Below are 25,504 nucleotides of genomic sequence, written 5' to 3'. Positions count from 1 at the left end.
GAGGGCCAAGCCCGTTGACTCACCTCCTTCTGTCTTCTCAGTGTTCTAGGACCTGTGGTGGGGGAACTCAGAATCGCAGGGTCACTTGTCAGCAGCTGTTAACGGATGGCAGCTTTCTGAGTCTCTCAGATGAATTGTGTCAAGGACCCAAGGCATCTTCTCATAAGTCCTGTGCCAGAACAGACTGTCCTCCGTATCTAACTGTGGGAGACTGGTCAAAGGTAAGGGCCATTGCAAATTTTACAGTCCCTTCTTTTCTGCTCCTCCCTTTTTTCACCCTTTCGATATTTCCTCCCTGAGATGAGAGCTGGGGCTAGTTTGAGGTGAGTGGAATGTCTAGGGTGAAAATTTCAGGAGGCACTTACTCACTCTCTGGGTTGTGTAAGTGCCCTGGTCCAGACCTACACATAATGATCCGTTTTCAGTTTTTACTCAATATTACTTAAACTGTACTCAACACGTTTCTCCTAAACCAAATCCGGCTACTTCTTTCTTTTGGAAGAACCAAAGTCATTGTATCCCAGGATTAACTCAAAATCGGTTTGGTTCTTCTCTGCCTTAGGTCTCCTTATATAGAATTATTTATTAAACCCTGACATTTCAACTTTCTCAAAATTTTCCACACCTTTACTTCCTCTGCATTCCGTTGATACCATTGCTGATTTTACCATTTACCCTCTCAAGTTCACATTAATTGCAATAAGCAGAATTCCAAACTATCATTTTAGTGCTGGCAGGACTTAATATAGTCTAGTAGCAATGCCTCATTTTTCAGGTGGGGAAAATTAAACCCAAATAGCTGAAATAAGCTGCAAGGTAGGAGCAGAATCCACGACTTTTAACCTTATTCCAAGGGTCCTCTCTTTGATATTACACTGCCCACCAGATTCCCGGCCTCTGTACCACTCTCGCATCTCCACACCATCTAACACCTCAAAGTATTCCCATCACTGCGTCCATCAAGTCACCTCCTAAAGGTCGGAAAAATCAACTTTCAGTTTCCCAGAATACCTTGCAGGGCTTTCCTTGAACTGATGGGACTCATATTCCGGCCCCTTTTATTCTTATTCCAGCTCTTTCTTCCAGTCTTGCTGCATCCTTACTGTCTGTAGACTGAGGTTTTAGCAAAGATTCTGAAGCAGGTAGTTGAGGTCCCTAATGAGGGTCCTCTAATCTCCAGTCACTGCCCCAAATGTATATCTTCTGGGAGCAGAGGGGCAATCTAACCTTAGAAATAATCTCAAGAAATAAGAAAGGGCAGTAACTGACATTTATGAATTTCCCTGAGTCCTAAATTCAGTGATGGTATGGTTGCAACCTATTGTATGATACTACTCCCATCTCATCCTGCGACGGCCCTGGGAGCAGATGTATCCATTTCTGTAGATGAGAAAACAGAGGTACATTCAGACTGAAGTCGCCTTCCCAAGGGTAGAGCTAGGATTCAAACCTGAGTTTGTGTGACCCAAGTTTAGTATAAACTGTGTACACTCATGTCTCTCATGCAAGAACAAGAGCTTTTGAGCCAAACAGACCCATGATGGAACCTACAAGCTTTAATGCCTGCAAGTGACCTCGTTCCATATCCTTAACCTGTGTGAGCCTCCATTTTCCTTTCTTTTAACACAATGGTTGTTCTGAGGATAACATGAGATATTAGGTATGGAAACACCTAACAGAGTGGACCCTTCCCATCCCCCTGAGCATCCTTCTGGCATAGGTTGGATTGACAGTACTTTTATCTGCATGTTCTACAGTTTTATATTTTTCCTGTTTTAACTGTCTAGCTCAATTAAGTGCTAGTATGTATAAACTGTCTTAACTGACAAGCCACAAGTCATGGTCCTCATCCAGGTCACTGAGGGTCTACCTAAATGTTTCCCCAAACCCTCATTAAATGCTTCCGGTTACTGTCTCCATAAGGTTAGGGGCAGAACTTCAGGGAGGGGATAGCCACACATTTGTGGAGAGAAGTCTTGGCATCGTGAATGCTTGGTCACCTTACTACACTCAGTGTGACACAGGGACCAGCCAAATGGGCATCTTTTTAGAAGCTGGGAACTTGTAAGAGATGAGGATCTCAAGTCCCACCCTGACCTAAGGAATCAGAATCTGCATTTGAACAAGATCCCCAGGTGTTGTCAGGCACATTACCATTTGAGAAGCATTTCCCTACCTGCCCCTCATCCTTGGGAGGGTTGCTTAGCCCTTCAATGTGTCCAAAGTAGGGATGGCTCTGGGAAATAACTTCTTTGAGCAAGTGCTACCCTAACCCAAGAGGAAGAGGCAGGAAAAGGGAAAGACAAGGCGTGAGCGGAGGAGGTGGGCACCTTGTTTCTGGATGCAGCCCGGGAGCACCTAGAACCCCTGCCGTGCTCTAAAATACCACACCCTCCTCATCTCTTTTCTTATTTCCTCTGAGAAAAAAGAGGCCTTCACAGTTCCATCCTACCTCCTGAACAAACTCTTCTCACTGGCCTTTTAGAGGAGAGGCTGGGGCTGACATCCTTGCTTTCCTCTCCTGTCCATTCCCTCTGTGAATAACAGAATTTGTAGTTGCTGGGTATGTTTCACTAAATTAACACCCTTTACCACGTATACTCAGGCTTGCCTTGTGTCTTTGCTCTTGTTGTTACCCTCAAATCCTGGGCCCAGCTCTAAGCTTCCCTCCTCTGTGAAGTCTTCCACTCCCTAAAATCATACAGCATTTCCCAGCTTTAACTCATAATGACCCCGGGGTTTTTTTTATTGCGTTTTAATGGGGAGCTACTTCCTGAGCATCCACATGGTCTTCTCATCTGGCCTATAGTGTCCTTGAGGCCAGTGGCCATGAGATTGCTGACAGGTCCTTGGGCCCTATAGACCTCTGAGCAGGTAAATACTCTTCCTCAAGAGCCTTTGCAAAGACAGGGGAAATGCAAAATGGTGTTGAAGTAGTGAGCTGTAGTAAAGCTCAGGCCAGCTAACAGAGGACAGGAAAATCATTCACTGGAAGAGATTCTGCTGGAAGAAAGAGGAGACAGAAGAGGTTAGCCACGTGAGCTGGGCTGGACCTGAGGCAGATCAGTTTCCTAGGCAACCATTCACCAAGGCGAGAGCAAGCTTGTGCACACTCCAAGAGGTCAGCCCAAGCACAGTCAAGACATCTTCCTGCTCCTAGCCAAGGCCACATCTCCAGGACACCTGCATCTGGGAGGAGGAGCAGGTGTGCCCACGTGCACAGGAAGGCAGAGCCAGCGTTCAGACTTGGGTCCAGTTAGGCCCACGTGTCGCCCAGCAGTTTGTGTTTCCTATGGAATTCAGCTTTTCTCTTGATGGCTGAAATTTTCTCTCATTTCTGAGTTGCTTTGTTTTGGCAGAGACTCTGATGCCAAATTGCCACCGTCCCTAAAGCTTTTTGCCAGGCTCGTCCCTCTGGCATGGGATGGCTCATTCCAGGGCAGCCGTCCATCTTGTGGTTCTGGATGAGGCCCTTCCACATTGGAACTGGCCACTACCCCTGAACCCAGAAAGACTGAAAAGCCACACCAGAATTTCCGCTTTTCGCCGAGCCAGGTCTCTCAGGCTGCAGCTGGAATACTCCTCTCTCCCCGACACTAGCTCTATTCACGGCATGTTTGGGCTTTGTTCATTCATTGGCTCATTCCTTTTCCTTGATTTCCTTAGATCTGAACCCAGTTTTAGGCAGAAAGGAACCTTCAATTCTCACACTGCTTTTCTAGTTACCAAAAAGGAGCATTGGCTTCCCTGGTGGTGCAGTGGTTGAGAATCTGCCTGCCAATGCAGGGGACACAGGTTCGAGCCCTGGTCCAGGAAGATCCCACATGCCGCAAGGCAGCTAAGCCCGTGCACCACAACTACTGAGCCTGTGCTCTAGGGCCTGCGAGCCACAACTACCGAGCCTGTGTGCCACAATTGCTGAAGCCCACACGCCTGGAGCCCGTGCTCCACAAAAGGAGAAGCCACCGCAATGAGAAGCCCGTGCACTGCAACCTTTGAAGGGTAGCCCCCGCTTGCCGCAACTAGAGAAAGCCCGCGCACGGCAACGAAGCCCCAACGCAGCCAAAAATAAATAAATTACATAAATAAATAAATTTGGAGAAAAAAAAAAGGAGCATTGACACTTCTATGGGGCAGTCTTCCCTAAAGGTGGATTTCTGCAATCCACATACCCCTTGTGGACTGTTTTGTGACCCTATTCCTTTGACTGAAATCCAGTAGCCTCTCCTCATTCTTTGTTCTCTCTACTTTGATGGAGCATTTGGCCATTTTGTCCACTTTCATCATTCTCCTTCAGGGTGTTTCTTGGTGTTATTTATTTTTCCTACTTACCTGACTGCATCTTTTCTATTGGTTTGCCTTCTTCCAAATCTCCAAAAAGCTCAGTATTTGACCCTTTGATTTTTATCACTGCATTTTTCCTCCATCGATGATTCTGTGGTGGGACTTCTTCTCTGACATCTGTAGGTGACTCTCTGTCTCCAGGAACAGTTTCTGACTTTCTTTTCAGTACCTGTCCTTAGCTCCCCAAGTAGGATATATCCTCATTATGGGAAAGCAAAGGGACACCCTCTTCATTCCCAACCAGCTCCCCCACCTACTTCCTGTCCTCAGTGCACCAGCATCTTTTCAACACTTCTGATCATCTCTGACTTTGCCTCCTGTATTCAGTTACCTATACCTGCCAACTCTTCAATTCTTGAAATATGTCCATATGCTAAGTAAAAAGGGAAGGATCTCTATACATGAGACATTTTACAAAGTACAGCTCAAGATATGTCCAGGACACATGGATTTCCAAATATGGCTTTCCAGTTTTCAATAGATTTATTAATTATGACTCAGGAAGGCAGTAGTGTGTTGGAGCCAGTTCATACTAGCTTTCGAGAACCAATTGTGATCTCTTCCTACCTTGTATTCAATGACATTTGGACGACAGCTTGAAATCAGCCCTGATGGGAATATTTACACCATAGAAATTGGCAAATGTTACAATCAGGGCCCTCTTTTCCATGAACCTGTTGTGAAACATTTACTAGCACACAACTGCATGAAAGGGATATTCACACACACACACACACACACACACAATCTTATCAACAAGACAGTTTCAGCTTATTGATAAGACAGGTACTTAGGATAGAAACGCTCTTAACTTGTTGACTGAAATAAATAGACTTGTAGAAGCTTCTTCTAAATTGAGTATGCCTATTGCCACAGCTCAGCATCTTCACAGTCATTTACTGAGCACTGCTATGATTGATTACTCCAGGTACCAGGAATCTGGGACAATCAAGAATACAGTCTTCAATGAGCTCACAGTTGAATGAGGCAGACCGATGAAAAAAATTGTATATAAAGTCCAATAAAGTTGTCCCATCTACAGGAATAAGTGAAAATTGAGGGGAAACATCTGAGTCTGCCTGAGTCCCAGGAAAGTGTTGCAGAAAATGCAGCTTTAGAGTTTGGTCTAAAGGATGAGACCCGATTAGAGTCCTGAGAAAAGAAAACCGAAACAATGTAACAGAACAAAACTATAAATAAAAGATTCCAAGCACCACACTGAAAGGGCACACCATATACCTGGGAAAATTGACCCAGAATAGTCAATATCAAGACATACTCTACTAAAGACACTGGATGTTAAAGATTAAAGAATAATGTGTTAGTGTTTCTAGGCAAAAGGACCAAGTCACTTACTAGGGAAAGAAAATCAGGTTAGCATCAGACTTTGCAACAATACCACTTCATAGTAGAAAACAGTGGAGCAACATCTTTAATGTACTAAAAGAGGAAATGTGAACCAAGGATTTTCTGTCCTGCCCAACTGATCTTCAAGTTTGAAGGTCGCAGACAAATAGTTCCAAAGTTACAAGAACTCAGGGTATGTTGTTCCCATGAGCTCTTCCAGAGGAATCTACCGTATTTCTATGGAAGAAATCATAGAAGCTTTGGCATAAAGTTGCTGTTTTGTGAGTCATAATTAATGGCACTGGTCCTGTCATCTCTGCTGTCTCAGCTGTGAACCTTCTCTAATGGCACGCTAACCTTGAACTTAGCAGATGCAAGGTCACGTAAGACCTCCATCCAGAAGAGGGGTTTACAGATGGTCTTCCCATTCATAATGGGGAGAAAAAGTCAAATACTGATCATGAGAAATGGCTTATGAGTGGTGATTGGCAATTATGTAACTACTGTTTTAATATTATATGGAAAACTCCTAGATGATGATTTGACGTGTTAAAAAAATACATCATAAGTTGCTAAATGGTAATTTTTAATTATTTGTTCAAAAGCTTACGAAAAGCTTCCCTCTGTACTGAAAAACTATTAATAATTAGGGCTTTCTGTTAAAGAGGACAATAAAGGCATTTAAAAAAATTCCATTCCCCTCTGTGAAACCCAACAAAAAACCCACAAAGAGAATGAAAGAGCGGGAACATCCTGTCTTTAATGAACAATGAAATGGCCACAAGCCCAGACTATCAATTTTGAGACACACCTGCCAAAGACCGTAAAATCTGGACCAAAATGAGAGAGGGAAGGCTGAGGGCTGACAAAGATTTCCTCAGGCACGAGCAGGATATAGATTTCCCTAGGAGTAAGTGTGATGGTCCTGAAAGGCCTACTCAACGGTTCTTTGATTACAGACACTAGATGGGGGACCATGCACTGACCCTGAAAACACCGTGATTGTCCCTGCAGAGCCGTGGGGGAGATGGAGCTGCAGGAGAAGCCACATGTTTAGGCTTCCCAGCCAAGGAAGGCTGCAGAAATGGAGTGGTGTGAAGGAAGAAGGGCAGCAATTGCTGGATGATTACACAGTGAACGAGTTACTTAAGAGGCTGTTCCCTGAGTCACACCGACCCTTCCAATGCCAAAATCTGAAGAGATATATGGGCAAAGGACATAAAAATTTGGTGACAGACTGTTGAAGACAACAAACTTATGGAAATGCCCTAGCTCGTTCCCCAAACCCGTGGTATTCACAAACAGCCAGCTGCATTTAAAAAGCTCTGGCATAAAAACTATGCATCAAAACTGGGGGAAAAAAATTGAAGGGGAAGAAAGAAGTTAAGGTGTGGGGAAAAGAACAGGAAGCAAGAGTCACATGAACAGCATAGTATCACAAAGGTATTACCCAGAGAAAAGTTCTGAAAAATAGGCTCCATATTCCCAAGGAAATTATAGTCATGATGTCTGGGGGGAAAGTGGCTTTAAAATGAGGTTTGAGTTCAGAAAGAGATTATGAGTCAACAGAAGGAGATGAAAAGACAACTTGGAATAGTCAGGGAAAAAAAAGTGAAAAGAAGAACTTTAGACAGCAGACGTAAAAGTTACTTTACAAGCAACAAAAAGTAATTAAAACGACTGGAAACAGAGAGCTATGCTATACAAGCTGGAATAACTCATATAAAATGATATGAAAAAGAGTAAGATGTAAAATTGGTTTTTAGAGGCAATGATGGATATGGAAAGGCAGAGAGAGGAGATTAGACATAAGTGTAATTGGTATTTGTGAGAAGAACAAAACAAATGAAACAGAAAAATATTCAGAGATAATTAAGGGGAATTAGTTTCCTTTAATAAAAGCTTTAATTTGCAAGTCATAATGGTATACCACGTGCCACTAAAGTATGACCCACTAAGACATAGCCTGCTTAGGTGCTGAACTTCATTGGTAAAGAAAGGAGCCAAAGGCCTCTGAGCATAAAAGGCAAACAAATAAACAACAAAAATTCCCTGCTTGGCCTCCTACACCTTCACAGTAGCATTAGATGCAAGAAGACAGTGAAGCAGTATCTGCACAATTCAAAAGGAAAGGAAGTATGACCCAAGTATTTTCTCTTCATCTTGTTTGTTCTTCATGTGGAAAGGCAAGAGAGGCAGTCAGAGCATACATACCCATAAGCCCGTCTCGAAAAACTTGCAGGGCCATGATGAAGCAGCAAGATGACTAAAAATAAAAAATCCAGGAAGGCACAGATGCTGGTGAAAAAAGATGGAAGATGAATCGTAAATTCACTTAAGCACAGAATTAAGAGTAATCAACCAGCAATTGCATCTCAGAACAGAACGTAAATATCAGAAAATCTTGACATTAGCTAAATAATTTAACAAAAACAAATTGAATGTTTGCAGAGGAGAGATGGGTGAGAGGAAATGTAAATGTGCTTACCAGATACTCTCGTTAAGTCAAAATATGTCAGTAAAAATAACTACCCAAACCTCTTGTTGGTTTCTTTCATCTTCTTTCTTACCTTCGGAGAGTTCTTTTGGGAATTAATCACTTAATAGTGGAAAAAAATCCGCCATTCAGCAACTCTTTTAATCTTATTTTAGTTTATATTTTTCTAATATACCTAATAAAATTGCAGTAAAATTTTAAATTAAAATTGCATGTACACATGTAATTATGACTACCAAATATCAATGTTATAGACACAGTGATTATCAAATACTAATGTTCTTTTACATAGAGCAGTTTGGGTGTTTTTTCCCTTTTTTTTTTTTTTTTAAATATTCCATTGGCTGGATAGACCACACGTTTTTTTTTTTTTTTTTTTTAATTTTATTTATTTATTTATTTATTTATTTATGGCTGCGTTGGATCTTCGCCTCTGTGCGAGGGCTTTCTCTAGCTGCGGCAAGCGGGGGCCACTCTTCATCGCGGTGCGCGGGCCTCTCACTATCGCGGCCTCTCTTGTTGCGGAGCACAGGCTCCAGACGCACAGGCTCAGCAATTGTGGCTCACGGGCCCATTTGCTCCGCGGCATGTGGGATCCTCCCAGACCAGGGCTCGAACCCGTGTCCCCTGCATTGGCAGGCAGATTCTCAACCACTGTGCCACCAGGGAAGCCCAGTTTGGGTGTTTTTTAAAATGAAAACTTTCCTTTTATACTTTTCTACTCCTTGAATTCTTGATCATGGGTGTATGTCATTTTTTAATTTTAATTTTTTTATTGAACTATAATTGGCATATAATATTATATTCGTTTCAGGTGTGCAACATAGTGATGCAATGTTTGTATACGTTATGAAAAGATCACCACAATAATTCTAGTCACCATACAAAGTTAATACCATATTATTGTCTATATTATGTCATTTTTTAAAAAGCAAAGTCATCCTACTATATTAATAAATAGCTAAAAAATAAATTAAAATAAATTAGATTAGACATCTAAAAAATAAATTAGACATCAATTACAAGACCATAAAACCGCACGACAATAAATTACTAGAAATTAGTTACTATCTCAGAAAGAAAGAAAGAAGAAAGTAAGGAGGAAGGAAGGAAGGAAGGGAGGGAAGAAGGGAAGAGAGAAAAGAAAAGGCAGAGGGGAGGGGAAGGGAGTTATGGGGAGTGGTGGGGTGAGGGAAAATCTGCATCTCCTAAAAGATGTTCAAGCCTAGGAAATGCTTACTTATTGGTGCACCCATACATAACACCCCTCCTGTTTCACCGTAGGAGACGTCGCTGTTGCTGCGGGGGATGTGTCTGCTCACACTCCGTTTGACTCTGTCGCCCAATTCTCATTACAGTGTTCTGTCAGTTGTGGTGTTGGAACCCAGCGGAGACAGCAGGTATGCCAAAGGCTGACGGCCAAAGGCCGACGTGTCCCCCTCAGTGAGACCGTGTGCAGGCATCTTCCTGGGCCCCCTCTTGCGAGATCTTGCCGAATGCCTGTGTGCAGGAGTAAGTATGGAAAGTCCGCGCTTCACCAGATATGCCGATTCTGTTCCTCTCCCCGAGTGGCTTCATCTTCCATAGAGCAACACGTTTCTAATCTGTAGGTAAAGCAAATAAAGCAGAATTCAGGATTGTTATAAGCAGCAAATGGTATAATATTGAAGACCAAGATACAGCTCTAAGAAAAGTCAGTTTGAAGAAATATCCACCTGCTTAACAAATGCATCCTGTGTATATACATACATATACGTACATATATGTATGTACGTATATGTATGTATATATACTACTAAATTTACCAGCAACTTTCCTGAAGAAACTTACCAAGTAAGAAAAACGATAGTAACTTTAAAAAATGTCATAGCATTCATGGCATTTATTGAGCACTTACTCTGTGGAGTTCCTTGCAGGCATTATTGCACTGTCTTATTTAGTCCCCAGCAAGATTGTGAGCCAGGTATTATCCCCATTGAGAGATGAGGAACCAAGACGTAGAGAAGGTCCTAGATTTGACCAAGGATCTGTAGCTGCCAGTTGGGCCTCTTGGCCTCTTTGACCACAAATCTGTCTGATTCCTGAGCCCACGCTCTTAGCCACCTCTCTGTGGTGATTCATAGACAACATTAATTTTTTTTCCCTGGGAATTCTTTGAGAACAAGTTTTCAAAATCTTGAGATTCCAAAAATTCGAGATCCCAAGTTTTATCGTATCCTGGAATTCAAGAATGTCTGTGGCGTGTGGCGCAGTGTCATGCTTCAAGCTGCTTACCTATCTGATTTTTATTAATTGTGGATGGTTGCATAGCAATGTGGCTGGACCGTAAACTGTCTTAGAGGAGAGTGAAATTAAATTCTGGCAGCTTCCTCTAAAATAATAACAGAATAACATGTGGGAATACATCGTGGTTATTAGGGCATGCAATGTGGTAGAAGATGAAATTGTAAATTATTATGGCATGTGGTAGAAAGCAGAGTAAAAGGATAAGTTTTAGGGAGAAAAAAAAGCAGGAAAAAAAGACAGTCATATTTCCCCTTGACCCTATCTCATTCTCTAGCTTGCCAACATGTAGGTCATGGAAGCAGACAAGAGACAGGAATGCATGCTCCCAGCACAGCCAAGTCACCCCGAGCTGGGCCTCCACTTCAGCCGTAGCCTGGCCTGATGCCATCACCTTGGATCAATGGCCCTGGCTTGCATAAATTTGGCTTCTCCCTCTGCACGCTCCTATGGCATCCTCTTCCCCCCACCACCGTATCAGAGCCGAGGGATGAGCTTGGCACAGACCCATCCTCCCTACCCCTCCTGCCTCTGCACCATTTTCCCTCTGTCATCACACACTAAGCATGTACACCGCCCTCGTCCCACCTTCAAATGCATTGTGTGCCGACCTCCAGCATCCTTTCTACCTTTCGCCAGGACACCCCACCACCAGGTCCATTCTTTCTCTCCAACATCTGCCAACACCTAGGACAACCAGCATCCATGCAGATGACTTTCTCACACCCTGATAGCCCAATTTCCCAACATGGTCAATTTCACTGACAACCATCCCCTTGGCAGGGTGACACCATAGACTTCCTCATTTCTTGGTACTTAAATAGCTTCCTGCTCTTCTACTGTTCCCCACCTGGCCCCTGCTTATTTAGTTAATGCTTCACTGTGACCTCTGGTTCTTCCTTCCCTGTTGTCCCCAAACTTCCTGCTCTTGCACTAGAAACCACTCCTATTGTCTGGCCTTTCCTCATCACTCACTTAACCAATTCTAGAGTCAGATCACTATGCCCTTCCTTAACCCACTACCTCAATCACCCTGCTCATCTTCAACTCTGGTGGGTTACCTTTTAGGTGATCTTTTTTTACTGTGTCATCATTTTTAACTTTAACTACAACCATGTATATAAATGATAACACACAGGATAAGTTGAGAGAACAAGGGGATGTAAAGGAATTAATGATTTTATCTTGTATCACAGATCAGATAACAGCTGAGTAGGGCTCCTATTTCACAGAGTTGACTGTTTCAGATAATAAAGCATGGTAATTTATCACATCCACATGATTTTAAAACCTAAGAAACCTCTTTTATATTTTAATCAAAATAACACAAAGAACAAACATTATACAAAGATCGGTTTGCATGCATATTTAACAAATATGCATACATAATATTTTTAACAGTGTACAAATCAATGCATTTCACCATGTCAATTCAAGCAGAATTCCATCTTTCTAGATATAAACTGAACATCTCTTGTCATACATACTTTCTGACCTACCACTTCAGATCACACGCAGGCTTAGGTACTTTGTGAAATCTCCTTTAAAAGAATCCATAATGTCATGTCTCAAAGCAATTAGGATGACATCACCTTTTAGGTGATTTTTATTTGCTTGTTTTTTAGTTCCCTGACCTGAGCTACTGGGATTTGCTGAAGAAAATAATATCACCATCCTGATTAGACATACTTCATATTCATGCTATCTGATTTACCTGGGCAATAATGTGTGGGTGTTTTTCCTATTCCTAAGAATTCCCAAGAAATTCATCATAGCAGCTATTTCGTAACCACTCTACTGGCCCCAAGTTCCCATTTCTCTGTGGATAAACTCATCTTTTATTCCACTATTCTGACTGTCCTCTCTCCTTCATGTCACATCCACCCCCTTTGCTCACCAGACTGGAAAAGGATGGTCTTCTTTATAGGCCTAATCCCTCAGTTATGGAAGAGGTGTGAAGACAAGAAAGATCAAGCCCAACTATGCTGTGATCTTTATTCCCTTTCAAGGCTCCACTTCTAGAAATGTGTCCTAATCAGTGCCTTGAGTTTAAGTAAAACCCATCCTCTATGGAGGAGAGACTCTTCTTGCTCCTCATTTTGACCCTTTTAATGTGCAGTGGGGTGGAGGGCGGGGGGTGGGGGGTGGAGGCAAGATGTCTTGAGCTCCCCCTAGAGGCCAGCGGTGCACCATACAGTCCAGTTATACCCCCTGCCTGCTTCTCCCCAGACCTTCCCTGCATTCTCCCACCTCCAGCTTTTACCCCTTGCTTAAATTCTTCCCTCCGCCATATCTAGCAACTGACATTCTTCCCATTCTTGAAGAACCAGTACAAACCCTACCTTCCCCAGTAATCTTTCTCAGTTGCACTTAATCTCTGAAGAGTAATATGACATTGTGGTTAAGCCAACTTGGGTTCAAATCTCATTTCTATCAGTATCTCATCATGTGACATTGGGCAGGTTATTTAATCTCTCTGAGTCTCAGTTTTTCATCTATAAAATGGGAATAGTAGTTGTACCTACCTCATGGAATTGTTTTGAGAATTAATGCCTAGAAAGTGCTTAGAAACAGTGCCGGGCACATACTATAGGCTCAAAAGTATTAGTTATTTTTAATGTCATTACCACTTTCCTCTAATTCCTATTATAGCTTTAAGATAGGATAAAATGTAACTAGTATTGTGTCTTCTGGCTTACTAGGGTATAAGTTTATATGGGGTAGCTAGACAGTAGCTCTGGACAGTTTTTCCGTGTAGGCCCCCAAAGCACTTATCATAATGAGTTGTACCCAAAGACATGCTTTTCAAATATGTCAGGCTTGGATCATCCTCAAATTGCTATTAAAAGCCTACCTATCTTGGCTTCCGATCAAGCATCTAAAGAAAACAAAAGATAATAGGAATACAGTGTTTGAGTTTAGACTTTTTTCAATTATGGCTCCTGGTTTTAAAGGTTCCCAAGTTTTGGTGAAGAATTCTTATTTTTCACCCAAGTACTGACATCAAAATAGTTGGAGGACTTCCCTGGCGGTCCGGTGGTAAGACTCCACGCTTCCACTGCAGGGGGCGTGGGTTCGATCCCTGGTCGGAGAGCTAAGATCCCACATGCCACATGGTGCGGCCAAAAAAAAATTTTTTTTGAGGGAGGGGAGGCACCCAGGTGTGTACTATATGATGAAAATGTCAAGAAACATATGCCTCATCCCCTTCCCAGGTTATCTCAAACCCACTCACTTCTCTCCAGCTCTTGGTCTTCCTCCTTGTACCAGCCCAGCGTCTGCCTCTTCAGCTCTCATTATAGAGAGCTTCTACTCTTCCTCTACGCCTTCTCAGATTCCAGTAACACCCACCCCTGCCTGCCTGACATAGCTGTAGCCCTTGGAAACCCAGACAGGCACAGGGCTACCTCGCCAGCACCCCTCTTGGGCTTGTGTCACCTCCTGCAGCATCCAACAGCGTACATTTATTTTATCTTTTGCTCAGTCATTCATTTGTTATTCATTCAATAAACAGTAAGAGTTTTCTCTTACTGTTTACTCTTACTGTTTACTCTTGTTTACATGTACCAGACACTATGTTGTGCCCTAAGGACAGAGATGATCTCTCTGCCTGGGCATATATTGTTTTCAGTGTCAGAGGATAGCATTTCCTTATTAATTCTTTCAGGAATCATTCATCAAGTGCTACTGTGTTTTAGATGTTATGATACAAAATGAAAAGGATCCCTTCTCTTGTCTCTAAGAACTCATAGTCTAGTGGGAGAGAGACATATATAAACAAATAAGGAGAATAAAGTGCCAATGATATCATAAAAGGATGCAGAAGTGCTCACTGCTGCTGGGGGATGTGAGGAAGAGTTTCAAAAAGGAGGAAGCTTTGAGCAGAATTCTGAAAGCTGTGTCCATTCATCAGACCCACACGGGACACAGGAGAATCTGGGAAAAGAGAACAGTGTCAGCAAAGGTGGGGTATGAGTGGTATGTTTGGGGAAACTGCCGGCAATTCCATAGGATTAGAACTGAGGTTGAAGGTGGGTTACGGTGAAAGGGGAAGCTTGAGAGGTGAGCTGTAGAGCATCTTGAACCCCATAATGAGGAGTTTAGATTTTATCAAAGAAGGAGTGACATAGTCATATTTTATTTTGGTTTATTTACTCAGACAGCTGTCTAGATATATTTTTTACATTAATTTTTATTGGAGTATAGTTGCTGTACAATGTTGTGTTCATTTCTACTGTACAGCAAAGTGAATCAGCTATACGCATACATATATCCCATCTTTTTTGGATTTCCTTCCCATTTAGGTCACCACAGAGCATTGAGTAGAGTTCCCTGTGCTATACAGCAGGTTCTTATTATATCTGTTTTATACATAGTAGTGTATATGTGTCAGTCCCAATTTCTCAATTCATCGCAGCCTCCCTTCCCCCACTGGTATCCACACGTTTGTTCTCTACGTCTGTGTCTCTGCTTTGCAAATAAGTTCGTCTGTATCATTTTTCTAGATTCCACATGTAAGCGATATTATACGATATTTGTTTTTCTCTTTCTGACTTACTTCACTCTGTATGGCACTCTCTAGGTCCATCCACGTCTCTGCAGCTGGCACAATTTCGTTCCTTTTATGGCTGAGTAATAGTCCATTGTATATATGTACCACATCTTCCTTATCCATTCTTCTGTTGATGGACGTTTAGGTTGCTTCCATGTCCTGGCTATTGTCAATAGTGCTTTATATACAGATATATTGGAAAAACATGAGAGTGCAGGCAGGGAGTCTAGTCAAGGGGATATGACGATCTCTAGGTGAGAGAGTGTGAGGATAGAAGCAGTGAGGCTACATTCTAACAATGTTTCAGATGTCCCATCTAAGTACCTGATGGCTGGCTAGAGTTGGGAGCAAAAAAGGACAGCGGTGTGCTTTTCAGTGTTTAACAAGCAGCTCTGGGGCAAGGTGGGTGGCGAGGAGGGAGAGGTTGCTGTCATTTGTTACCTTTGCTGATTTCTGTGGTGTAGATACTCCCGTCATGGCTGGTTTCTGGCTACCGACGTGGCATCATTGAATGCAGAGTTGGGAATGGATAGTAACAGTGTCACCGACCTGTGAGTCTGTGAGAGGAAGGGCCAGCATGCCAGTGGACAGGGAAAAATCGAGATGACTCTAGAATCTGCCTTGAGGAGGTTGGTAGAAGATGAAGCCATTAACTTAGGGCATATAGGAAGAGGAGGACTATTGGGATGGGTTAGGGAGGCAGAGATAAAGTGTTTAGGTTACAATATTTTAAACTTGAAGTAGCAGGAAGAGATTTCCAGTCAACAGTGGACTATTAGGTCTTGCGCTCTAGAGAAAGGTCTAGGTTAGACAGATCAACTTGGGAGGCATCAACCTAGAGTTGTTAGTTACAACTCCAAGATCATCCAAAGAAAAGTTTAGAGCAAGAAGAGAAAGGGAGGAAGTGGCCAAGCACTGACACCTGAGGGGTGGTAGCAACAGCCAGCAGCGTGCTGGCAACGAACAGTGGTGGGAAAGGACCAGAAGAAGGGTTTAAAAAAATGGTGGGGAGGCGAGACTTTTCCATGAACTGAGTGATTACGGGCGCCATGTGTCCTAGAAGGGTCAAGTACGAATACTGAAGGGAGACATTGTATTTGTCACTAGGGGACCATCGGTGGCCTTTCCCTGAGAGCTTTTAGTGCGGTGCTGTGAGCAGAAGCTCATCTACCCTCGGTTGAAAAGTGCATGAGAACCAAGTGTGGAAGCTGTTCTTTCAGCCTGATGAGACACTTAACTGTGTAATCTTCATGGGGCTTCACAGCCCATTTAACCAGTCCCGCCTATAGCATCCCTTGTAGCCTCCTCTCAGCTACCTGTGTTTCTACCCTAAAGAGAATCTGAAAAAAAGCTGCCCGGGTTCTTGATAGAGCCCCAAAGGGGCTTGTGAGATCCTCCATGCCAGTGGGAACAATGGGAGTCAGCACCAACCAAGCAGCCCCATCCAGGGCTGGATTCTGATGGGCCTGGGTTCCACAGGGTAATAGGAAGGCTTAGAGGCTGCTTTGCAGCCAAAGCCCATTCGGGAGTGGCAGGAGTCAAGTGATGGTGAGACCAAGTGTAAACATCCAGCGCAGATGGCTTGGGGCAGAAACCTGGCATGGCGCCAAGACTTAGCATCGTGGCAGAGACACAACTGGAATTAGGGCCGGACACGAGCAGGCAAAGAGCAGAGGCAATTGTGATAAACAGCCTCGGGCACCAGAGCTGGCCTTTACTGGGTAGGGCAGGCTGACACTGAGGCCAGAAGGAGGACCTCCAGAAGAAAGATCTTTTCGTTTTCTAGAAATGCCAGAAGATGTGGCATTTCTCCTATCCAGCACAGTGGGAGAGTGGAGGGATGGGTTGGTACCCTCGCACTGCCCGCAGGCCCTCCAGGAGGGTGCCATCGCTGCCTGGCCACTCTCTATCTCATCAGGCTTGTCCAGTGTGGCAGTTTGGGGGCATATCCAGATGCAGGAGGAAGCAGTCACCCGAAACCAGACCAGTTTCTTGCCCAAGAACTGTGTCTGATGAGGCCACGCTCCAGGCACTGCTCCAAAGGAACTCACCGGCGTCCCAAGAGAGGAATTGGCCCACGCCGTGGGACCTGGCAGCCTGGCAGAGCCTGATCCCAGATCCCTCCCCAGGCATACCTGCTAACTGAACTGCTGCATACCCAGCGTGAGTAATTGCTAAACAGGCCTGGTTGGGAACGGAGCTGGGGCCACAGGGCCTGCCTTCCAACAGATGGGCATGCGGCCAGAGGGAGCCTCTGAGCTGCTTGTGTGGCTCAGCCAGCCATGGGCAGGCCCTTTACCAAGGCTGAACACTGCCTGTCACCTGCAGACTCCCCAGCCTGCTTTTGAAGGAGTCAGGTCCCATCTGCTTTAAGCCCCAAGCTCAGCTGAGGGACATCTGGCTACCAGTGGGCCTGAATGTAATTAGAACCCTTCTCCATGGTAATTAGAAACCATCTCCATGGCAATTAGAACCCATCTCCGCACAGGATGCTGTGTGGGCTTATACCAGCCGCAGATCATCTCCAGCCTGAAGCATCGAGCCAGGCATGTGCTGCATTCCCCATGTGGGCTTCTGCACCTTCCCAGTAAGAGCAGGAACGTTCAAGCTATGGCCTCATCTGTAGCAGCCCTCAGAGTCTGTCTCCACACATCTCTCTCAGTTGCATGAGTTCAGAAGTCTGACTTTGACCCAGCTTAAACTCTGATTTTGAAGAACAAGTTTCAAAGCCATCCACGTGCACATTTATCTTTCCCATTGTCCGCCACTGAGGGATCAATGACCAGACAGGGTGTTCAACTGAATCCTTTTAAATGGTAATAAACAGAGATCTTTATAGGTGCATATAAACACATATATGTAGATATTTTGGATATGTATGTGTATAGACATACATACATACCGTCCATTGTGACAACAATAGGCCACTGAAAAGTATTCATAAAATGCAACCAGATAAGTAAAATTAGAAACCAGTGAGTAATAAAAAAGGAAAACAAACAAGGCTAATATAGGATTGTGTCTTGAATTTTGCACTTCTGTTATGTGTGGGCACAAATTTAGCTCTAAACTTGGTAACATAACTATCTTGGAAAAGGCAACCTGGTCGATTACACGGTTCAGTGTTTATTGGGTAGGAAATGGACTAATTACTCAGAGGAAAGTATAAGAGTTCCTGATGGTGAGACCACAAAGAAATCCTCCTACCTCCTCCTTACAGAGGACAATGCAAGTTATAAAGACTTTGGCAGGGTTTGCACAGGAAGCACAGATGCTCTTTCTGATTTTCCCTTCCCTCTTCACCAGTAGCATCCCATCAGATTGCCTTTGAGTTAATGCAGTGGGACGCTGCGGGGCAGTGGTTCTCAACCTTTGCTGCCCATCTCAGTCACCTGGGGAGCTTTTAAAAAGTCTGATGCCCAGGCTGTTCCCCATAAGTCAGAATTTCTGGAGGTGGGACCCAGGGTATTGAGATTAAAAAACAATAATAGCAGGTGTTTCGAATGCGCAGCAAAGTTTGAGAGCCACTGCCTATAGTCAGAGTTGATATTGAAACTCTACACACCAGAGTTGTAACTGGTTGTTAAAGTAGGGAAATACTTCCCAAATGGTTAGTAAGTAGCCTCTGCCTGAACCCCACGACTGTCTCCCAGCTGCTGGGACCCTCCTGCCGGGAGCCGTCTGACCTCCTCATAGTGTACCAATGTTGGGAGAGGGGACACTGCAAAGACCTGGTCCAGTGCTACAGCTGCCATCTGCTCTGGTTGACTGCACCCTCGCCATGCAGATTGTTAAGTATTTGGCATAGCATCTCTGCCTATAATAATAGATGAACCGTAAATTTACCAGGAATCCTCCTTCTGCTTTTGATCACTGTTGAACAGCAGTAAGTCCAAAACTCTATATTGCCAACCGAAAGAAAATCTGTATGCCTTAACTGGCTGAGGGGAGCTTGACATCCTCTGTGAAGGGTCTGTGTCCCACTAGGGAAAGGTGTATGCATGACAGGCCACCCGGCTCCACTTAGAGATGAGCCGAGGGGAGCATTCACAGGCAGAACTGTGGACAAGGGGCCTGGCCTATTAATTGCATCTCTGTGGAATTTGCATGCAAACTCATTATGCCTGTCCCTCACTTAGAACATTCTCTACCACAACCCTGTTGTTATGCACCCAACCCTGTTGCTTTTCTGAACGTACGGGCACCACCACACCCCAGCAGGCAGGCAGACCCTAAAGGGATCATGAACCACCCGAGAGGAGTCCAGGAGTTATTCTGGCAAACCAGGGTACTGGTGAACACACTCTAGTTCGTGCCCAGGGCCTGAGAAGTCCATCTAAGCAGAGTCTTAATCTGGTTCTCCTCCCAGCGTATCCCTGCCAGTGCTACAACCAGGAGGAGCCATAACCGGGGTCCTCCAAGGTTCTGATTCCCACCCTCCCCCCCACCCCGTCTCATGACCTGAATTCCACAGTGCCATTTCTGTGGATCCAGTCTCTCTTCTGTCACTTCCACCTTCCAGGCCCTCTAGCCCACGCTCCACCATCTGCCCAAGGACCTAAGTACATCTTCAAAGAGGAATCCATCTCCCACCTGCATCAAGCCCCCCTACTCACTTCAGAATCACCCTAGGACGCATTGAGGCCTTCCTTCCCGCAGGTGGACAGAGGGAGAGAGCCACTGCTCTTGGGGGATGGGATCTGAGGAGTGTCCTCTTTGGCCTTAGCCCATTAACTGCAGCCAATGCCCAGGAACAAGCAAGAGTCAGCCGACCCTTGATCCGTCTCAGCTTGCCCTGTTGTTTGCTGGCTGGACCTGCCTTTGTCCGCTGACAATAGTCATATATGAGAGCTTTTAAGTGCCCGCTAATGTGCTGTGCACTTGATATAAATGCTCTAACCTGTCACATTCCTCTGACGAAGCTGCTAACATTACCCACATTTTATGAGTGAGAAAACTGAGGCTCAGAGAGATTAAATGACTTGTGCAAATGGCAGTGCTAAGATTCAAACTCAGATTCATCTGGCTTCCAAGTGCCTGTCCTACCTTTTCTTCTTTGATCACTCGCTTCTTTAGGCCCCCATGCTGGTTTAACTGACCCGCTTGGGTTATCTGCTGCAGTTGGCCAGCTTCATCCTCCTTTTCAGATCCTTCAAACGCATTCACTCATCTCCCCAATCACTGCCTCCCTCAGACTTGGGGTACCCCTGGCCAAGCCATACTAGATTCTCAAGGGCCTCCTCCCCTAGGTGGTGGAGGCCCCACATATCAGACATCCCCTTACTGATGGAAACATTTAACCACTTAACCTCATGCCTCCCCAAACCGGAGCTTTGTAAAATAATTTACATGCTTCCGTGCAATTCATTCAAACGTGCATTCTTTGCTGCTAAAGTACCAGATAGTTGTGAAATTTACCCCCATCTAAGGATGTATAATATATATATATATAGATAGATAGATATATCTCATTCCTTATGTTTTAGTTCTCAAATGTTTTAAAAGAGGAAAAAAGAATTTGTTGACTTGTGCCAGCCTTGGAAGATTATAGTCAAAAAGTTTTCATTATTGAGATATTTGTGTTTTCTTTTCTTTCTTTTTTTTTCCTACAGAAATGCAACCAGAGATGAAGACCAACCTTGGCAAGCAGGGGCCTCAGATCCTTGGTGTCCAGAGAGTCTACATTCAGACAAGGGAAGAGAAGCGCCTTAACCTGACCGTCGGGAGCAGAGCCTATTTGCTGCCCAACACATCTGTGATTATTAAATGCCCAGTGCGACGATTCCAGAAATCTCTGATCCAGTGGGAGAAGGATGGCCGTTGTCTGCAGAACTCCAAACGACTCGGCATCACCAAGTCAGGCTCACTAAAAATCCACAGCCTTGCAGCCCCCGACATCGGCATGTACCGGTGCATTGCAGGCTCTGCCCAAGAGACAGTGGTGCTCAAGCTCATTGGCACTGACAACCGGCTCATTGCACCCCCAGCCCTCAGAGGGCACACAGGGGAGTATCCTGGGATGGACCACAACGAAGCCAATAATTTGGGAGCCACATGGCATAAGATGAGGCGGAAGTGGAGTAACAAAAATGAGCTTTATTTGGACGATGGCCAAATTCATCACCAGCCTCTCTTAAGAGCTCTGTTGGGTCACTGCAGCCATTCTGCAGGAAATGCCAACTCCTGGGAGTTTGAGAAAAAGCAGTTTGAATCCGCAGTTAAACAGGGAGCCTACAGCATGGATACCGCCCAGTTTGATGAACTGATAAGGAACATGAGTCAGCTCATGGAGACCGGAGAGGTCAGTGATGACCTTGCGTCCCAGGTGATATATCAGCTGGTGGCCGAGTTAGCGAAGGCGCAGTCCACACACGTGCAGTGGAGGGGCATCCTGGGAGAGGCGCCTCCCGCGGCTCACCTAAGGGGGGAAACGGGAAGTGTGCCCCAAAGCTCAAATTCGAAAAACTCAGGCAAGCTGACATTCAAGCCAAAGGGACCTGTTCTCTTGAGGCAAAGCCAGCCCACCTCAATTTCTTTTAATAAAACAGTAAATTCAAGGATTGGAAATACAGTCTACGTTACAAGAAGGACGGAGGTCATCAATATACTGTGTGAGCTTGTTACCCCCGGTGAGGCCACATATACATGGACCAAGGATGGAGCATCGTTACGACCCTCCAAAAAGTAAGTAAAATAAGAATACAGTGTTTCCTCTGTAATACCGTCTTAATGGTTCTTCTTCCGGCTTTCTTGAAAATATTTTCAAATCCCTTCTCCTAAGAATGTGTTTCCAACAGGATTCTTTAGGAAAGAAACTCAAAAATGTTAGGGTATGGAATGTAAAATAGCTAGTGGGAAGCAGCAGCGTAGCACAGGCAGATCAGCTCAGTGCTTTGCGACCACCTAGAAGGGTGGGATAGGGAGGGTGGGAGGGGATATGGGGACATGTGTATGCATATGGCTGATTCACTTTGGTGTACCACAGAAACTAACACAATATTGTGAAGCAATTATACTCCAACAAAGATCTATTTAAAAAAAAAAAAAGAAAGAAAATCAAAGTAGTCTTTACTTCACCATCATTTTAAAGTGGAGGGCTAAGTGGCTACCAGTTCTAGGAGAACAGTTACTTTCTTCTCAGCCTATTATAGATAAGATTGTTTTCTGGCTTCCATTTTTGTTGTTGAAAAGTGTGTTGCCAATGTAATTATTATTCATTGGTAGGTAATATGTCCTTTTTCTCTGTTTATCTTTCAAAATTTATTCTTATCTTTGGTGCTCTGCAGTTTTATGATGATAAATCTACATGAGTGTCTTGTTTTATTTATCTTGCTTGAAATTTGTTGCACTTTCTGTCCTGAGGATACATGTATTTTATCAGTTCTGGAAAATTCTCAGCCCATTTTCTTTTTTGAATATAGCTTTTTCTTCTTTCTTTCTAGAACTCCAAATAAATGTATGTGAGAATTTCTCTGTCTCAATCTTCCCTGTATTTTAACCTCTCTTTCATATTGCCTCTTTTATTTTCTAGTTTGCTACTCGTCTCTTCAGCATTGTAAAAAACTAAGTGGATATTAGCCCACCCACTTAGTTTTCCATTTCAGTGACCACATATATAACTTTTAGAAGTTCTGTTTGGTTATTTTGTGGATTGTTGAATAATTTTTGATAGTTTGTCAAGGTGTTCTTCTATTTATGTATATATTATGTAAAGTATAAGATTATACATTAAATATAAATAATCCAAAAGCTCCAACTAAAAGCCAGAGATTGTCAGATGATAACAAAGCAACAACTAAAATATAGGTTGTCAACAAGAAGTGCACTTCAAATGTAAAAACACAGATAGGTTAAGAGTAAAAGGATGGAAAGCAGCATATCAAATAAATGCATACTTGAATGTTTCTAACAGCCTTATTCATAATAGCCCCAAACTGGAAATAGGCCAAATGTCCATCAACTGATGGCTTTGTAAACAAATTATGGTATGTCCATAAGATGGCAAATGCTCATCATAGATAAGGAAGGAGGTACGGATATATACATCAATATGGATGAATATCAAAACCGTTATGTTAAGTGAAAGAAACCAAGCATAAAAGACTACATACTTTATAATAATTCCATTTATATGAACTTGTAGCAAAGACAAAATTACAGTGATAGAAAGAAGGTCAATGGTTGTCATAGTCCTAAGGTTTTGGGGGAGGGGACTTGACTGCAAGGGAGCAAAGGAAACTTTTTGAGGTTATAGAAATGTTATCTATCTTGTTTGTGGTGGTGGCTACACGAATGTATACATGTGTCAGAAATCAAATTGTACACTTAAAGTTAGTGAATTTTATTGCCTGATAATTACAGTTCAATTTATAAAATGTGTCTCAAAACAAAAAAACTTAATAGTATTATACTTCCTTTTCCCCTCTCTCATGTGCTATTTTTTATCATACATTTTACTTCTACTTACATTATATACTCTAAAATGTGTTGCTACTGTATGTATTCCATACAATCACCTGTCAATTAAGGGAATTTTAAAATGAAAAAAAAAAAAAAAAGTCAGGGTATGGTTTTCACATGTGCATGGGAATTCTCAAAATGAAATCGTACTGTCCCAATCACTATCACATAGGTGTGATACAAGACTGGTTACCGTTAAGATTGAATTTAAGCATGTACAGACTCTCTTTGCAGGTCACTTAACGTTTAAAAATAAAATCAACATAAGGCCATTAAAAAAGCATACTTACAGTAATCTTACATTGTGTAGGAACTGTAAATCAGAATCTTCCATATCTAGGAGATGTGGTATCTCATTTGAACTCACACCAGCCCCATGAGTTTGGCAGGGTAGGGGTTAATACTTTTCTGATGAGGTCGTTGAAAAACAGAATTTCATGACGAATTCATGGCCAGTCAGAACCAGTGACCTTATCTCCTGAACACTGCCAGTGATGTTTGAAGATCACACAAATAATAGCTTTGGTAGAAAGATTGAGAATCTGAAGTAATTTTCTATATCATGCAGTTTTTCATGTCACAAAATCCAAAAATAAGATGATAAGGATCAAAGTTTTTTGAGACGTTCGAAACACAATATTAAGTCACCTTATTTTATTGTGATAGTTATCCATGTCAGTGCAAAAATATCACATTTCATTCATTTTACACAAAATAACAGGGGATAACAGAAATATTAATTCGCTTTTGTGTTCTTTACTGTCTCCAAATCTTGCTGTTTGTACACATAGGGTTATAGACCTTTTGCTTTCTTTCAATTTGAGTTTAAGAGCTCAAGCTGCACCTTATCTGCCTCTAGGGATTGTTGAGAGACACAAAACACCAGATGTTAAATTGTTTTGCAAACCATAAGTTACTTTAAAAATGCAAGTTTTATTTTTATCATGTCGTTTTTTTGTGCATCACCTAACATGTGAAACATTAAAAGAAATGCAGGTAAAATTCAAATTTTATATTAAATTGTTAGGCTATGTCTTAGAATGAAAAGATAGAACAAATCTAATTTTTTATTGTTTTGCCTGGAACGCTGAACACAAGAGTATAATGAAGTTTTTGAAGTGGAATTAACCTTCCAGATCAACTAACTTAGCAGTTCTCAAATCTTTTGGTCTTAGGACCCCTTTAAACTTAAAAAAATGATGAGAAGCCCGAAGAGCTTTTGGTAATGTGAGTTATATCTAGTGATGTTAGAAATTAAAACCATGAAACATTTAAAAGAGCTGTTTATTAATCCATTTAGAAATAAGTAATAAGCCCAATTCATGTTCACATAAATAACAATTTTTGAAAAGCAGTATTTTAAAAATTACTGATAATGGCATTGTTTTACATCTTTGCAAATCTCTTTCATGTCTGGCTTAATAAAATATAGCTGGATTCTCCTAAATGCTTCTACATTCAATCTGTTGTGATAGGTTGTTTTTTTTTTTTTTTTAATTTTCAAAGGATAATTTAATAATTTAGTTCCCAGCTGGTCAAGTAACCAGGATCATTCTGACTTCACACCCATTTGAGAAACAGTTGGGGGCATAAATTATAAATGGAAACAAAAAAATTAATGATTTTCTTTCCCTTCTCAGACCATTTTTCCGTAAGATTGGGGTATAAGAAGGCTACAAACAAATGCATCATGACATTACACTAGCTTCACCTTTCATTCCTACAGCCCGAGTTAACGAAAGGGAAACAAGACGATTTCTAAAAAACACATATATTCTAGGAAAGTCTCTAGTAAAGTGTGACTAGTATGACGGTGTGTGTGCATGTGAGCACTTCTGGGGTATTTCCATGCCTTTGGGGTGCCATAAGGTTCCCCTTTAGAATTAGTAAGATGGGGATCTATCACCTCACATTGGATTTCCTGGTGGTTTTTCCCATAGTTGAAAAGAAGTTATGAAACTAATATACTATGGTAAATCAACTATACTTCAATTAAAAAAAAGAAGCTACACCCTATTATT

The 25,504-nt window shown here is 42.8% G+C and overlaps 1 protein-coding gene across 1 annotated transcript in view; it reads left to right on the top strand.

Moving 5' to 3' along the window:
* The window catches only part of ADAMTSL3 (ADAMTS like 3), a 374,428-nt gene that overhangs the window by 281,029 nt on the left and 67,895 nt on the right, over positions 1-25,504 (top strand). Inside the window, exons 19-21 of the mRNA XM_061179848.1 lie at positions 42-221; positions 9,547-9,700; positions 20,636-21,707. Coding sequence (XP_061035831.1) covers positions 42-221; positions 9,547-9,700; positions 20,636-21,707 — 1,406 coding nt within the window. The remainder of the gene's footprint in view (positions 1-41; positions 222-9,546; positions 9,701-20,635; positions 21,708-25,504) is intronic.

The sequence above is a fragment of the Eubalaena glacialis genome, chromosome 2 (assembly GCF_028564815.1).
Source record: "Eubalaena glacialis isolate mEubGla1 chromosome 2, mEubGla1.1.hap2.+ XY, whole genome shotgun sequence".
Classification (NCBI taxonomy): domain Eukaryota; kingdom Metazoa; phylum Chordata; class Mammalia; order Artiodactyla; family Balaenidae; genus Eubalaena; species Eubalaena glacialis.
This window is presented reverse-complemented; position numbering and strand designations above follow the sequence as displayed.